Below are 17,817 nucleotides of genomic sequence, written 5' to 3' on the forward strand. Positions count from 1 at the left end.
CAGGCCTGTCAGTCTCACGTCAGTGCCTGGTAAAATCATGGAGAAGATGGTTCTCAAATGTATTGAGGTGCACCTGGGGGACAAAGAAGTCATTGGTCCCAGCCAGCATGGGTTTGTGAAGGGCAGGTCCTGCCTAACTAACCTGATTTCCTTTTATGATAAGATCACCCGTACGGTGGACCAAGGGAAACCAGCTGATGTGATTTTTTTGGACTTCAGCAAGGCTTTTGACACGGTTTCCCATAGGATCCTACTGGACAAAATGTCCACCATACAGCTAAATAAAAACATCATACGATGGGTGAGCAATTGGCTAACGGGCAGGGCCCAAAGGGTTATGGTGAATGGGGCTGCGTCAGGCTGGCGGGCGGTCACTAGTGGGGTCCCTCAAGGCTCCATTTTAGGGCCGGTACTTTTCAATATTTTTATAAACGATCTGGATGTAGGAATAGAAGGTATTTTGAGCAAGTTTGCCGATGACACCAAACTTGGAGGAGTTGTGGACTCTGTTGAGGGTGGAAAGGCCTTGCAGAGGGATCTGGATAGGTTGGAGAGCTGGGCGATCGCCAACCGCATGAAGTTCAATAAGAGCAAGTGCCGGGTCCTGCACCTGGGACGGGGAAACCCTGGCTGCACATACAGACTGGGCGATGAGACGCTGGAGAGCAGCCTAGAAGAGAGGGATCTGGGGGTCGTGGTAGACAGCAAGTTGAATATGAGCCAGCAGTGTGCCCTGGCAGCCAGGAGGGCCAACCGTGTCCTGGGGTGCATCAAGCACGGCATCGCTAGTAGGTAGAGGGAGGTGATTGTCCCGCTCTACTCTGCGCTGGTGCGGCCTCACCTTGAGTACTGTGTGCAGTTCTGGGCACCACAGTATAAAAAGGACATGAAACTGTTGGAGAGTGTCCAGAGGAGGGTGACGAAGATGGTGAAAGGCCTGGAGGGGAAGACGTACGAGGAACGGCTGAGGGCACTGGGCCTGTTCAGCCTGGAGAAGAGGAGGCTGAGGGGAGACCTCACCGCAGTCTACAACTTCCTCATAAGGGGGTGTCGAGAGGCAGGAGACCTTTTCTCCATTAACACTAGCGACAGGACCCGCGGGAACGGGGTTAAGCTGAGGCAGGGGAAGTTTAGGCTTGACATCAGGAGGGGGTTCTTCACAGAGAGAGTGGTTGCACACTGGAACAGGCTCCCCAGGGAAGTGGTCACTGCACCGAGCCTGACTGAATTTAAGAAGAGATTGGACTGTGCACTTAGTCACATGGTCTGAACTTTTGGGTAGACCTGTGCGGTGTCAAGAGTTGGACTTGATGATCCTTAAGGGTCCCTTCCAACTCAGGATATTCTATTATTCTATGATTCTATGAAAACATGTGGTGCACACCCTGAGCAGCAGTCTCCTCTGTTTTATTGTTCAGCATGGCACCATACGGTATTGGATATCCCCCTGGCCAGCCTGGGCCAGCTGTCCTGGCTGTGTCTCCTCCAAGCTCCTCGTGCATTCCCAGCCTCCTTGCTGGCAGGACAGCATAAGAAGCAGAAAAGTCCTTGGCTCTGTAAACACTGCTCTGCTACAACTAAAACATTGGTGTGTTAGCAGCATTATTCTCATCCTAAATCCCAAACACAGCACTGTACCAGCTACAAGAAAAAAAATTAACTCTATCCTAGCTGAAATCAGGACATAAGTCTATACATTTTGATTTGTAGGCTGCCCTAGCTGTGAATGTGATCAGTTTTCATATGAAATTTTATTTTTTGTTTGCAAGTACTCACTCTCCATCAAATCAAAATGCAAAAAATTCTACCAGAAACTCTGAATTTGGAGAAATGGCACACCAGGAATCTTCTGCAGTGCTTCTCCATGGAGGGAATGATCTCAGTTATTTTTTTTTCCTCCCTGAGTTCTTGAGAGAAGCTAACATATAATAAATATCACACCATACTTTCATACAGTGATTACAGACGAGGATGGCAGAGGGAAGAAATTCAAGTGCCAGGTAACCAGAGTTGATAAAATCCTTTTTTTAGCTCTTACTTACTGTCATCAAGTAGGAGCAGGAATTTTTCCTACTTTTTTTTTTTTTTTTTTTTTTTTCATGAACCAATGTGATTCTTGAAGAGCACAGTTATTCTCATAATAAGCTAGTAACAGGAAACAGATCTGGGTGGTCTTTTGAAGCTTTAATAGGAAAATATTTATCCTTGTGCTTGCACATGGAACAGAGAAAACACACAGTCCTGAGGGCTTTTGTAAGCAGTAAATAAAACTGATTGCATATTTTCATCACTCTAAAGCTTTCATTAGGAGTAAGTAGTTAAGGTTTTGATGGGGTGTTTTACTTAAAATGATTGAGTTGCTATAATGGAGATTGCATGGTATGCTCTATCTCAAGAGGTCTCCTAAGGTAAGTGTCTGAGTCATACTGATGGGGAGGAAAAAAAAGGATTTTTAAAGCACAGCAATGAAAAAGTTTATTAGTAGTTCAGAGCTGCTGCACAGACAGTAAGTGAAATAACTTCAAGACTGGCAGGAGAAGCTTTTGCTGAAACCTTGAAGGTATGATTTTCTGTGGATGCTGGATAGCAGGGTGCTGGCAGTAAGAGATGGCTCTGGCTCTCTGAGTCTGGATGCTAGCTTTGCTGGCCTTGAAAACTATAGTTTGGGAACATCACAGAGGGGTCTGCCTTGCTACACTACAAAACTTATCAAATATTGAATATACTACTAGCAAAACTGCTTGCTATTCGGTTGTGACCATGGACTAGTGCAGGATCCCCTTGGCTTTTTTTCACAGACAAGGATGTGGTCCTGAGCTGTGCCTTAAGAAATCAGATCCACAGCCACTTGGATATTTCTGTTACTGCACAACTCCTGAAGTGTTTACCCCAGTCTCCCTTCTACTAAAACACAGGAGAAAAGTCAAGGCATGCCTGATTTACTGTTCTTAGTGGTTCTTAGAAAAAACACCAACCAATAAATAAATAAATAAATAAAATAAAATAAAATAAAACAAACAAACAAAAAAAAACACAAACTGAACTTGTAATTTCTGCTGCTATTAATAGCCATGTAGTGACAAAGTGACAAACCTCCATAGATTGCAGCAAAGCAAACATGATCTAAACAGGCACCACATTACTGTAGACTGTTACTAAATGCAGCATCAGAGCATTTATGATTTATTTTAATGTCTACAAAATAAACCCAAGTACAATCATTAGCATGATTAAAGCAAATATCTTTATTTTTACTATTTTTCTGAGCTGAATAAAGTAAGGATAAGTATATTTGACTCACAGTCTCACTTAGATTTAGTCTCATCTACATTTTTGTCTCAAGATAGAAGAAAGTTAAACCTACTGCTGGCTGAGAAAGAAATCCTGCAGAAAGCAAATAGGTTATAGCCACTTTGCCATCCTGAGTCAATGATCAGAATAAGAGTTGCAGGTTCCTACATGAAAACCATCTTCTGCAGGTGTTGCTTCTGAAGCTGAATGAGGGCACCAAGGAAAACTGTCGTGCCCACTAAGGGGAGCTAGTTCCTTGGCTGACATACCTGCCTGAGACAAAGAGCAGTTGAAAGAATCTCAAGATGGAAATGGGGACTGAAATAAAGGGTTGCTAAAGAAAGATGAGTAACAGTTAACTAAAATTGAATGTAATTCCCGAAGATAGATAGTTTTCAAATCTTTGTAAGTAGGAATAACTTCAGCATTGTCTCTTCTGTGTTTCCATGACGGAAAAAATGGTGGGGTCCTTGATCCTTACCACTGTTAATTGCTCTTGCTCCATGGAAAGAAGTATAATTTTGACTCTATCTGTTGGGACATGGGACCTAGAAAATCTTCTTTTCCCCATTCCACTGAATCAGTCAGCTCCTCCCCTGAGGCAATCTCCTTCCTTAGCAGTGCAGTTCCTCTACTCATCCTTTTTACTTTTCCTTTGCTAACTTTGCCTGAGACTGATGCAAAGGAGATTATGAGGGGTAACTAAGAGGCAAAACATCAAAAGCAAGCTTTCTCAAAATACACATTTTTTGAAGTTGGTGTGGCTGATTTATCTCTTAAATATTTTATAGGTACCTGGAAGAAGCATTTAATCATTATGGTTTTGTAATTATAATGTAGTTATTAATGACTATGTCTTTTTTCTCATGAAAAATTCTGATATTCATAGGAATTCTGCTTGAACAGGATGTGTTACATTTGGCTTTTATTATGCAATAATGAAAACAAAATACAAAAACCCTGTAGTGAAATGTTACACAAAAAGGACACAGATCTTAAGGTGACACAAAAAGGAAAAATATAATAAACCATGTGTCATGCTGCTGCAGCTGTTTCACCTCTTACCAATTTTCACAGTCTATAAAATCTTGGAAAGCACCAGATGTTTAGGGGAAGTTGTCCTACTCTCCCTAGCTTTAAAAGTGAACGTAAGATTTATTAGTGCTATATAAATGTGACTTCAGTTCTGACTTTTGCAGTTATAAACTAGGTGGAACATGTTAACACATCCTGTTGTCAGAGAGCCCATTTACTTTCCACTGCTCCTCCTCACTTGTAGATTTTAGTTGTTGCTGGACAATTAGAGTAACTACAAAACAATACCAGAATATGTAGTCTAAATTATACTATTTGCTTGGTTAGTAACAAACACATCTGAGAGTTTTTTCCCAATACTAACTTTTGCCAAAACATCCTTGCAATACACAGATTTTAAGCTAAGCAAACTTATCTTGTTGTGTATGAATATGCACTAACATTTGGGATTCCTGCCTACGCAGGGACTGTTAGTGCACAAAATTATTATTTCTTTGCCTAGTGCATGGTTCCTAACATTGGAACAGGAATAAAAACTGCTCATGCATGCTTTCCAATCTTTCATAGCTCAGTGGTGCTGTAAAGTGCTGCCGTTCGTTTTAATTCAGTGAGTAGAAGTTTTGTTGTGTTTAGTACTAAGGGAATTGCATGTGTTATTAGAAAGCCTCTGACAGCTGTCAGAGGCAGAGACAACTTGCTGCATTTCAATCTTTTATAAAGGAAGGACTAAGGACCCTCATCCTCAGCAAAGTTGTCAAAGGTCTCACAAAATGGGATAAAACAGAATACCTTTTCCAAACACAGGAAAATGTCTATCTCACCTTCTCTATTCCTTCTTCTATCAATTTGTACAGGGAAAGTTGTATAGGTAGAAGAAAGAGAAAACATGTCTTGATGTATTAGTGTTTTATACTGCCTTGTCGTCACTGACCTGAGGGGATAATTGCATAGCAGTCTGCTTTCCTTTAGGAAGCGATTAGTGTTTTACATGGTATTTAATAAATTAACACCATATTTTAACAAAATATACAAGCTTTTATGGAGTTTTGCTTCTCTGAGAACAGGAACGATCAAAATGTGAGAGAGATTGATGAAGACAAGGGCTTCACATCAAAGACTTTGAAAGTCTGAATCAGTAAGCATTTCCACACTTCTTTAAAACAAAACTCACCCTGCCCAGCTCTCTCACTGAATTCAAAGTACCAGAAAAGAAAATCTTCTCTTAAGACATGAAATTTTTCATTCCAGTTTTTGATTTGGACAGGTGCTTACCTTAATAAAAACTCCGTTGCTTGTTTTAATTTATATATATCTATATATTTCTAAAAGCCTAAATTTTCTTTGATTAGAATTAGTCACAATTCAGCTTTCTCTTTATCATCAAAGTGAAAGTAGTTTTCATTATATGTTTAATAGGTCAGCATTGCTTTCCCATCAGTTAATATTTAGTTTTCTGATGATGAACTGACTCCTCCTTTCACACCAGTAATGTCACAGGTACCCCTCCATACAGTGTTGCTTCCTGTGACAGCTCCTTTAACAAGTACAAGGGACTGAGAATGCATGTCAATTTGCACCACTTGTTTATTATTGTTATTTGCATTTCTGCTTGTGCTATTTTTATAGCACACCTAATACTGTTTGTCATTTTGCATACTCTAACTCATTTTCTCATCCTTTTTTCTTCTCCCTATCCATCTTCTACCACCTCTGTGATGAGTAAACTGAAAATCCATATGTGAGTCAGAATCGTGCTTTCAGTGTCACATTGGTCAGTGGGGTTTGAAATTAGCAAAATGAGACTGCTCATATTTTGTCTTTCCAAGAGTAGAAAACAATATTTGCTTTCTTTAGTTGTATTAAAAGAGCTTTATGCCATGTTTTCCATCTGCTTTTGTTTTCCAAAAATACAGTTTAGCGTAGGATGCTCATTAGGGGTTGATGTAACTAGCTGCTTCTGTTCTCTCTATATTATCATTAGCCTTCGCTAATTCCTTACCCTATCCTTGTACTATGTATGATCAGAATCAATTTGAAGACCTTATTTCTTTTTAAATGTTACTCTTCAGGGAGTTCTTTTGCTCCAGGATATCTGAATGGCTATTAAAGGACATTTCTTTATTTGTTTGTTAGTTTACTTGAGTGAAGAATTATATAAATAAAACTTTAATAGCAGTTTTCCTTAAATACATTCTCTATACTCCATACTAACATTATGCTTGTATGTTTGATATTTTCTATTCAGCACACTGAAATTGAGACATTAACATATTTTAACTGTGAACAGGGAATTAATAATTTTGCATGTTTGTAACTTTTAAAGTTTTTTTACTTATATACTACTATACTACCATAATCAAGACAAACAGTTATTGTAATTTATGTTAAATGGATCTTATATGATGTTATCATCTTGCTTATTATTATCAGCTTGCAAGAACCTTGTTTTCAGTTGTAGTACATGCTATTTCTGCCATGTTAAGCTTGTTATCATATCCTCAACCAAAGCTTTCTCAATGTTTCACATATCTTATAATAATTCAGCTCAGCAGCTCAGAACCTGGAACACCACACCAATCCTTTTGAAATATGAAATATGATTGGCTCTAGATTGGAAGTGTTTTTTTTGTATAGTTTTTGTTTGTTTGTTAGTTTTTACTGCAAGCCAAGAAGGTCAATTAGAAAGTGAGATGCATCTACAATTGATTCATTGCAAATACTGACCAACAGAAACTTCTAACCTCACAAAATTCTGAAGATGTTTGCTATTACCAGCATTTCCTTCCACTAATATTTAAACTCCTCTTACCTATGAACAGATTCCACTCAGTATCCAAATCAGCCTGATTTGCTAGGCAGCCCTTCATTACATTGAGGCAATAGTTGTTGCAAGGTTTCACAGTGGGAAGTCCTCTGCAGTAAGGGCAGTACAACATCTTCATTAACGCCCGGATGCACCCTGGGGTGGGACTGACCTGCAGAGTTTGATGGGGGGAAAGAAAAAGAAAAAGGAGGAAATCAATCTCCTGTACTGTGAACGTTGGGGTCGCTGAGATTATGCCTCTCAAGCAGTAAGTGCAGAAGGGACAATTTGTGAGAAGTTCTCAACCCTAAATAATGCCCTCCTATGAGACTAATCAGTTCCTACCAATTATCCTCATTTAGTACAGCCAGCAGTGACTTTCAGGAATGCAAAAATGAACACTCCCCTCCTGATGGCTGTGCTTTCTACCCCAGCCCTCCCACATAAAGTCTACCAGAACACGAAGGAAAAACATCCAGGAAATAAGTTGGACAGAAACTGACTGATCCTAACAGGGAAGATGCTGAGGACATCCAACACTCTTCTCATTCAAGATAGAACTGCCAGTCACTGGATCAGATTTTTTTCTTTACTAAAACATGGTACATCCAGAATAATCCTGATTATTTCTATAAAGTTATTCAGGACTGCACCTTGATAAAAGGATATCATCCTGTTTTCAGACAAAAACACCCTTCTATCTTCTCAGACAACTTCATAAAGAGATTAGATATGGATTTCTGTATGGCTTAATCTTTCATGTTCTCACAAAGGAACAAAAAATCAAAATTAAAAAAACAACAACAACAACAACAAAAAAACAGAAAAACAACAGAAAAACATTGTATAGACAATAGTGTAATGTGTTTCAATTTATTTATCAGTATATCAGTATATCACAACATGGCTGAACATAATGAGCTTAGAAAAGCCATCAGAGCCGATGGAAAGGCTCTGATGAGTTTAGGTTTTTAAGTCAAAGTCATTAACATTGGGCATAGCTGACAGAAGAAAGCAGTATGTAGAGATAAATCTATAGTGATATGAATTACAGTTTGCACTAGAAGAGTATGGATTTCCTGGAAAGGGAGCATACAGGTTAGAGAAAGGTTTTTTTCTCACAAGGCTTCTCCATTATCTCTAACGATAGGATCTTTACTCTCATTTTTTTTTAGTTGTCATAATGCTAGACGTCTATTCAGTAATGTCTTCCATATTCCATGGAGGTCTTTTTTGGGGTGGTTTCTTTATCCTTTCTATTGAAGGATAGGATAGATCATCTTCTGGAGGACATCCACAGAAAACTCACTCCATATCTAAATTTAAACTGTCCAAATTAGTTACATTAGTTACATTTGATGACCATTTAACATTCCCTAGGTGAACATTTTTTTCCCCTTAACTCTTCATTTCCTTACTTATTTCATCTCAGATTTTAAAAATCATATGTACTATTATAATATATGTTTTCATCCCAGATAATCCATCTTGGATTAAAAGTGCAGAATGTTAGGTACTATGAGCAAAATGTCTTGTCATGGTGCAGTGGAGCATATGCTTACCATGTCAAAGTGACAATCTAGAGCAATGACAGAAGGGCTACAGGTTCCTCAGTGATTTGAGTATTTCTGGACAGGAGAGTACAAAGCAATGACACTCCTTTCACTCATTCTGTTAGTTTATAATTAAATGCAACACTTCTAATATGAATTTGATCTGTTTTTCTATATTTCTAGGAAATTGTACTAAAATGGGGTGAAAGTATGAATCTGACTGCACTGCTGACTGCATGCTAAACTGACTGATGTTTTATACTGTACTAAAATAGCTTCCCTCCCTCCCCTCCCTTCCCCCAATTTCATTTCCTCTTTTTGGTGTTGAATCATTGATTTTTAGAGGACTATGCTGAATATATTCTTTACACTGGACATTTTTACATGAAAATGTCTCTGTTAAACATTAGAGCAGATACTTCTGACTATGCTCAGAGACGATTTTTGCCTTGGTTTCCTTGAGAAATGCACTTTACTCACACAAAAGTATCATGGTGTGTGTGAAGGTATATTTAGTAATCTATTTCTAATAGCTTTTGAACATGTTGGCCAATTTCAATCAAATTTGACTGAAGACTTTAGGTCTTAGTACATTAATACCCTACCATCTATTTGAAAACAGACAACTGGGAGAAGAAAAGGAGAGAGGCTCTATTACTTGTTTTATTGAGGAAAAGGTTGAAGCACGAGGTAATTTCCACAAAAAAAAAAAAAAAACACCTCGAAGAATACACATGGACAATCTATTAATATCCCAGGAGTTCAAAAAGCCCCAGGTAGAACTTTAACCTTCTTAAACACCAGAAAATCCAAATACAAGGTGTAAAGTGAAGGAAAGATCATCTTCATTATTTCCACTTCTCAGAACAATTTTTTCTAGTCACTTATCTAACATTTTATCTTTATACGTCCCAAACTAGAACAGATCCTTTTTTTACAAAAAGATTAGTACCCAAAGGGACATATGAGAAAAATATAAATACTTGTGTTTAATGATGGATACTTCAAAATTACTTTGAAAATGGTGTTTAAAGCTAGATATGTTTCTATCTGTGGTCACCAAAAGTTTTATGAGAGAAGTTTCTTTCATGTTTAAAATTTTTCTTTTTCCTATGCCCAGAAGTCTTGTCAACACAAAGTTGTTGGCACCTGAGTAACCCTTAAGTTCAACTGTAATCCACAGTGTTCTCCAATCTGTGCCTTCTCAAGTCCACTTTGGTATTCATGCTGACAGCACTTATACCTGTGGGATCTTGATCATCCATGAAAATTGGATATTTTTTGCATTGCAGGACAGCTTTAACTGGAACATACCCACCTACTGCAGGGTAATCAGGATAAACTGTTACTATTCAAAAAGGATGAGCAGGACCAAGGTCTGTCAGATCTTGTCTGAATGTTTTAATATCCACTGTATAAAATGGTGGTATCATGAACGGAATTTGACAAGAAAGGGAGTTGCCCTGCTTTTGTTTTGAGAAAAGCAATACCATTTTTAAGGTGAGAAGCCAAGCTGTGACTCCAAAAAGAAAGCAAATGGAGAAAGCTTCTATAGAAGCCTCTGATATATCTATATCAGCCTCAGACATAGACCAACACCAATCAGGCTGGATGTTGCAGATATCTGTCTCAGAAGTTACCGTGAAATAAAGTATGAACATGGACCAAGTGATCTGAGGCTAAATGGCAGGGTCTGGCTTACATTCACAATGCTTATGGCTAGCACCTCCTGGTCCACGCTGGTCACATCCCATAGTACTACACTGTATTTTGACTACAGCTCTGAATCCCAGGTGTCTGAGTGACTATATATAATTATTTTATGTCATTACTTTTCAGCTCAAAGTGTTTGGAATAATAGGAGGTAGCACTGCAGGCAACTAGAGTACCAGGAAGCTAAATATAATGATGCATGATTAGAAGTATCACAGAATCACAGAATTTCTAGGTTGGAAGAGACCTCAAGATCATCAAGTCCAACCTCTAACCTAACACTAACAGTCCCCACTAAACCATATCCCTAAGCTCTACATCTAAACGTCTTTTAAAGACTTCCAGGGATGGTGACTCCACCACTTCCCTGGGCAGCCTGTTCCAATGTCTAACAACCCTTTCGGTAAAGAAGTTCTTCCTAACATCTAACCTAAAACTCCCCTGGTGCAACTTTAGCCCATTCCCCCTCATCCTGTCACCAGGCACATGGGAGAACAGGCCAACCCCCACCTCGCTACAGCCTCCTTTAAGGTATCTGTAGAGAGGAATAAGGTTGCCCCTGAGCCTCCTTTTCTCCAGGCTGAACAAAACCAGCTCCCTCAGCCGCTCCTCGTAGGACTTGTTCTCTAGGCCCCTCACCAGCTTCGTCGCCCTTCTCTGGACCTGCTCAAGCACCTTGATGTCCTTCTTGTAGCAAGGGGCCCAAAACTGAACACAGTACTCAAGGTGCGGCCTCACCAGAGCCGAGTACAGGGGGACGATCACCTCCCTAGCCCTGCTGGTCACAGTGTTTCTGATACAAGCCAGGATGCTGTTGGCCTTCTTGGCCACCTGAGCACACTGCTGGCTCATATTCAGCCGACTATCAACCATCACTCCCATGTCCTTCTCTGCCTGGCAGCTCTCCAACCACTCATCTCCCACTCATCTGCCTGTAAAACTGACAGGCCTGTAGTTTCCTGGGTCTGCCCTCTGGCCCTTCTTGTAGATGGGCATCACGTTTGCCAGCCGCCAGTCAACTGGGACCTCCCCCGATAGCCAGGACTTCTGATAAATGATGGATAGTGGCTTGGCCAGCTCCTCTGCCAGTTCTCTCAGTACCCTTGGGTGGATCCGGCCCCATTGACTTGCGCACATCCAAGTGCCGTAGCAGGTCACCAAACAGTTCTTCGTGGATAGTGAGGGCCACATCCTGCTCCCCATCTCCTTCCACCAGCTCAGGGTACTGGGTATCCAGAGAACAACCGGTATTGCCGCTAAAGCCTGAGGCAAAGAAGGCATTAAGCACCTCTGCCTTTTCCTCATCTCTTGTAACTAAGTTTCCCCCCACATCCAGTAAAAGATGGAGATCCTCCTTAGTCCTCCTTTTTGTGTTGATTTGGCAGTGTTTAGATTACACTTGGGATACCATTGGAAGGTACCAAAACAGAACAGGTATGTTCATACAGCCTTCTGGAGGCAGTGTCTGTAGGGGAACTTCCTCCAGAGAATACACAGGCATCACATGGAGAAATCCAGTGAAAGATGTTCAAAATAGATCCAAAAGGAGGGCTAACAATTAAGCTGTGGCCTGAACGCGATGAGTCCTTTTCTCAATGTTGCTCCATACCCCTCTGTCACCTATAGTACTAATGTACCTTTAGGTGACTGACTGTTCTCACTGTGGTAAAGGGAAACATTAAAGTGAATCAGTTAATTTACAGTTTTGAAGACTTTGTGAATCCAACCTCCAGTGAGCAGCTAAGTTTCAGTTCTCAGCTTCAGCTGATCTTTTTCTGTAACTTCATTTTCAGAGAATATAGTCAGGACTTTTTTCCCTAACAGCAACTCTCATGCAGAAAAATAAATAAATAAATAAATAAATAAATCAGGTTTTGCTCTAATATTCTGAAATCTCAGTAAAAGAACGAACATATAAAAAAATCAGCTTAGAGTGTGAGTATTTCTGAAAGCTATGAACACGTGAAATTTGGAAATTATGACAGAAAGTTGCTTTTTGACCATCTATATTGGCTTTCTACTTCTTGCTGCTGGCAAATCGTATGAAATATATTTTCAAAACTCATTTCTCTTTCCCATCTTCTAAAAAACAAAATAAAACCACAAAACCTATACACAGAATCTCTCACAGCTAGTAATACTTTTCTGCAGATCAGCCAAAAGGCAAAAATTCATTTCATTCAGAGTTATTTAAAACCTGCATTTGCTGAAGAAAGCTGTTCATCAGTAAGGAGTTTCATCAATTTTGCCATAAATAACATTTGTTATTATATGGTTTTATTTATTTATTTAGTCTTTTAAAATGCATTGCAGTTGGCTATGCTAATCATAGCAGAGAAATTTGAATAGATTTCAAAGTTTAGAAATAACTAATCCTTATGTAAATCGTATTCTATATATCAATCAGAACACATTGAATGACATAACTGGGGAAACTGTTATAGAGGAGTCAATAATTATATCATGTTGTCTCCCTGACTAAGACATCTTCATTTTAGTTTAAGCATACACAGATTGCAGCATGGCAGAAAAGTACCCTTCTGAGCTTTGATTGAGCCGAGTAGCTGCAGGACATGTTACACTACTTCATTTTGTAACATTTTCTGACAGCTTCATCTTGTAAGTTTTTTGTAAGTTTGTAAGTTTTTACATAGATACAAAAAACAACAACAACAACAACAACAAAAACAACAAAACAAACAAACAAACAAACAAAAAAGCAAGATTCTTAAGGGCTTCATTACCAAACACTTGTTTCCCCCTTTCAGAAATTCTTGAAGCAATATTATTTCATCTAGAAGACAGATTTTGCACTGCTGTGCTTGCAAATATAAATAATTGAGGAGAGATTTTTTTGGAGGGGAGAACATGAAATTGTTCTCTCCTAAAAACACATCTGTAGAGACCATGTTTTTTTATGTAACTGGCCTGTTTTTATAATCAAAAGTCTTGGCTTTGTCAGGTAAACAACATATATATATATATATATATATATTTTTATAATTATATATTATATATATATATATATATATATATATATTTTTTTTTTTTTTTTTTTTTTTTTTTTTTTTTTCTAATACAAAAAATCAGAAAAGCTGGTTAAACAACTGGTCACCTTTAGAAGGGTCAAACACACTGACATGCAGTTTCCTTATTTTTGTTTATAGGAGAATTCTTACTGGAGTAGTGGTATGTATTGTCTGTTGCTACAGTAGGGTTGTTTGTTCAAAGTAACATTGAATTTAACTAAACTCATAGTATAAAACCATGCTTAGATCCAGATACTGTAATTTCTTGTCACAAAACAAAATCTATCGATTATGAACAAAACAAATCCATCCCGGATTGTTTGAGTGTTATCCCAGAGCCCACAACAGGACACACGACACCTTCCAACTTTTCCAATGCACTTAAAGAAACCAATCTCATTTTGAATCACATGGAGACATCCCTTAGCATGAAAAGCTGGGAGAAAACTGTTTGGAGGAGTGAGTTGATTCTAGCCAACTGGCTCATGAAGTAGATACTCTTTTAAATATCTCTACACTAAAACAACCTTAACTATAGCCTATAGCCTGGGAAGGAGAAGGGGATTGCATTTTATATCTCACAAACTATAAATGCATTAACAACAAGGCAAATGTTGGAAAGTTCTTATTTCTGTCTGGTGTTCAGGAGGAAGTAATAGATGCGTTGCTTTATACAAGAGGGAAAGGGGGAGAGGTTACAAGACAAGACACTGTGTTCTATTTCTGCAGTTCCATGGAAGTGCTTTGCAATTAGAGTTTCAAAATGAATCCTGTCTCTAGCACTGTTGCATTGGTTAGATCATCCAGATGTCCACTCAGCAACCTGATGTCTTATGTCCTGTCATGGGGTACAGTCTCAGAAACAGAGGCATTCTTGTGCCATTTTTTATCTCTCTGTGTACTCCATTTCCAATTTAATATTCTCAATGGAAAAATGAGCTCTTTCCCAAGCATATTTTTGTTCCTAGCCTAATTATTTCAAAAGCTTCAACTAGGACTAGGGTGATAATAATAAAATGCTTATGTATGTGGCCAGGTCAGAGTCTGATCCTGAATGAATTATCATGTCTCATACTAATATGCAGACTCCACTAAGAGTAGTAATCCTCCCATACTCATCCAAAAAAAGTTAATAAATCTGTGGACAACTCCACAGCTTAATTTTAGCATTTCCTGACCTAAAGATCTTCAGTCTAATTCTAGTATTTCCCACCCCAAATTTTATTTAAATTACAATGAGACATAGAAATTGATGCCCATGCATTTAAGAGAAGGAAGAACATAATTTTTAATTATTTTAAGAATTTTTCATTATTGAATTCAACCTGCTAAAACTGAGGAAACTCTTCCTAAGTACATCTTTTTTTCTGATTTCATTAAATAAGAATAAAATCATTGTAACTTCAATTAAACACTTAGATTGATGTAATTGGGATCAGACTATGTACCATGAAGTAGATTTTATAGGTTATGCAGTTTTGCTGCAAACTGTTAGGTCGCCTAACCTAAGAGGTGCAGGTCTTTTTAAATTTCCTTTCAAGTTTAATTAAATTCAGTTCAAAGACTAAACTTCAGTCCAGTCACTCACTACACACATATCTTTGACACTGTCTTCTAAGTAGGTTAAAAAAAATTACTGATTTTTTTTTTTTTTTTTTTGAAACTAGGGAAAACAGGTAAATCTTAGCTGGTAATGTTGATTTTCTCCTTTTTTTTTTTTTTTTTTAATTATTTTAATTTTTTCTTTCAAACTAGATTTGCTCGCAGCTAGATCCAAGAGGTTTGTTTTTCTCCTTGTTCATATTTTGTCTATTTTCAGGAGCACTACATTACTTATGATTTCATTTAATAATCTGGATATCAACAGATTTCACTGAAAAATATGGAAAATATGTCTGTCTGTCTGTAATTCGAGCTACATAGAAATATTCATAAGATATTGAAATACTGCTCATTGTTTCAGTCTGTCTCAGACTCTAAGATCTCAGCTCACTGCTTTTACAGCACAATCTGATATATAAATGGAAATACAGCCTCAGCCATACTCATTTGGGAATTTATGTCATAGAAGGTCAATTTGAGAACACTTGCTTATACCAACTAAAAGCCTAGTCTAATACTAACCTCCTAAAGTTAAAAGTAGAAAATCTTTTTCACAGTATCGCAGATGACTGAAATGTACAAGAGCTGTTTTGAGTACTATGGTTTTGTACTAATGTCTTTGACTTTGTGCATGAATTATACCAAAATAAAAGTAAAACACTACAGCCAGTTAAACAGCTACAGGATTCTCACAATTCTTGGATGATGTATCTGAAAAAAAAGATAAGAAATGCTAAATGCTAACTTTAATGTCTTCTTACTATCCAATAAAATACTTCTTTAGAAAACTATGAATATATTATTCATAGTTAAACACACTCTAAAAGTATTAGAAAAAAATAAAACAAAACAAAACAAAAAAGCCCACAAAGGAAATAGATGAACCCTATAAAAGTTATTTTATGTAAAAAAGAAATTACACATTTACCACTCGATACAAGTTTTGCAGTATTAAGCACTTACCCTGTTGTAACTCATGGGAACCACTGTATTTTTTCTAAAAGAAAAACAACATTTAGAAATTGTCCAACTGAGATGTCCTTTTCCATTATCTATAATTCTGAAATCATGAGAAATATAGTAACTATATCTCTTTCCAACATTTATTAAAATGTGAGCTATTTTTCATACTTATTTAGTCATTTCAGTATATCAGTAGATGTGTACCTGTAAGTATACAGTTCTAAATATTGCTCCTCCATTTTACAGATGAAAAAATGAAGCATCACAGGAAATTATAAAAAGTATTTAGATAGATAAAACCAGGAAGTTATGCACCAGAAATTTTGAAAACTGCTCATAAGTATCACTCTCATTTTTTGCCTAAGTTATCAATACATGTAATTCTGAAACTGGCTACAGTAAAACAAAGACTACAAGTCTAAATGATTACATCAAGAGGCTGCATTTAAATTGGTAAATCATTATGGGAGAAATGAGTTGTGGAATTTTAAATTTCTCCATGGAGGACAAGGGTAAAAGTTGCAAGGACAAAATGTTCAGATGCTTACTGAACTGAGATGGAACATCTATATCCAGAGAAAAAGAATAGCTTTTCCTATATTTAGGAAATTAAGAAAATTGCATATCAAATTGCTTGAATACAGAAAATCCAAACTTAGGAAAAAATCACTTGAACAGCTTCAGTCACAGGATATTTTGTGTAAAACTTTTTTTTTTTTTTTTCTCTCTTGAGTCACTTCTGAGTAAAGATTCACTTTTTTTTTTTTTTTCTTTTTTTACAATTTAAGTTTTTACAGACTAAAACAATTAGATCTAGATACTATAATGTCCTTCAGAAATCCCATCTTACATGTCAGAGAAATAATTTGTTTAAATGAATGCAGTAGAAAAAATGTTTGATTATTAAATTGATTAAAGCAGGAATTTCTTTGCAAATAGTGCAGGCTGAGAAGAGACTTCAGTACATGGGGTTTTACATCCCATAAGATGTTAAGCTGAAAAATCTGCCTTTCAAATTTTCTGGAAAAATATTTATCTTTCTTATATTCAAGCAAACCTACATTAAATAGAATTTGAGGTATGGAATCAATCTGTTATTTTTTCCAACATTTCAAGGACAAAGATAAGGTGAAAAGTCATTAGAATCATAGATTGGACAGGGACCATTAAAGATCATGTAGTTCCAACCCCACTGCCATGGTCTGGGATGCCACCCACTAGATCAGGTTGCCTCGGGCCTTATCCAGCCTAGCCTTGAACACCTCCAAGGATGGGGCACCCACAACTTCTCTGGGCAACCTGTTCCAGTGCCTCTGAGTATAGAATTTCCTCCATATATGTCATCTAAATATCTCCTTTCTTAGTTTAAAACCATTCCCCTTTGTCCTATCATTTTCTGCCCGTGTAAAAAGTCACTTTCCATCTTTTTATAAGCCCTGTTTAAGTACTGAAGAGCTGCAATGAGGTCTCCCCACAGCCTTCTCTTCTCCAGCCTGAACAACATCAAATTTCTCTGCCTTTCTTCACAGGACAGGTGCTCCAGCCCTCTGATCATCTTCATGGCCCTTCTCTGGACCCACTCTTACAGGTCCACATCCTTCTTTTGCTGGAGGCCCCAGACCTGGATGCAGTACATTGAAATCTTTGAAATCTTTGAAATATTTTCTTGTTTTCACTCCCAGGAGATGATCTCACAGCTGTTAGCTTTTCAAATCCCACCATCTCTTCTGGAACATAAACTTTAAGAAACTCTCTTAATGAAAAGTAGTCCTTCTGCTTTCTTACTGAATCTCACTTAAAAAAGAACATGATTTTTTCTTCTGTACTT

At 37.6% G+C, this 17,817-nt stretch overlaps 1 protein-coding gene across 4 annotated transcripts in view; it reads right to left on the reverse strand.

Annotated features, from left to right (window-relative positions):
• The window catches only part of GPC6 (glypican 6), an 815,893-nt gene that overhangs the window by 208,586 nt on the left and 589,490 nt on the right, over nucleotides 1–17,817 (reverse strand). For all 4 annotated transcript variants that reach the window (XM_027443165.3, XM_072032457.1, XM_072032456.1 and 1 more), the window contains exon 4: nucleotides 7,136–7,301. In XM_027443165.3, coding sequence (XP_027298966.2) covers nucleotides 7,136–7,301 — 166 coding nt within the window. The remainder of the gene's footprint in view (nucleotides 1–7,135; nucleotides 7,302–17,817) is intronic.

Source organism: Anas platyrhynchos, chromosome 1 (assembly GCF_047663525.1).
Source record: "Anas platyrhynchos isolate ZD024472 breed Pekin duck chromosome 1, IASCAAS_PekinDuck_T2T, whole genome shotgun sequence".
NCBI classification, from domain to species: Eukaryota; Metazoa; Chordata; class Aves; order Anseriformes; family Anatidae; genus Anas; species Anas platyrhynchos.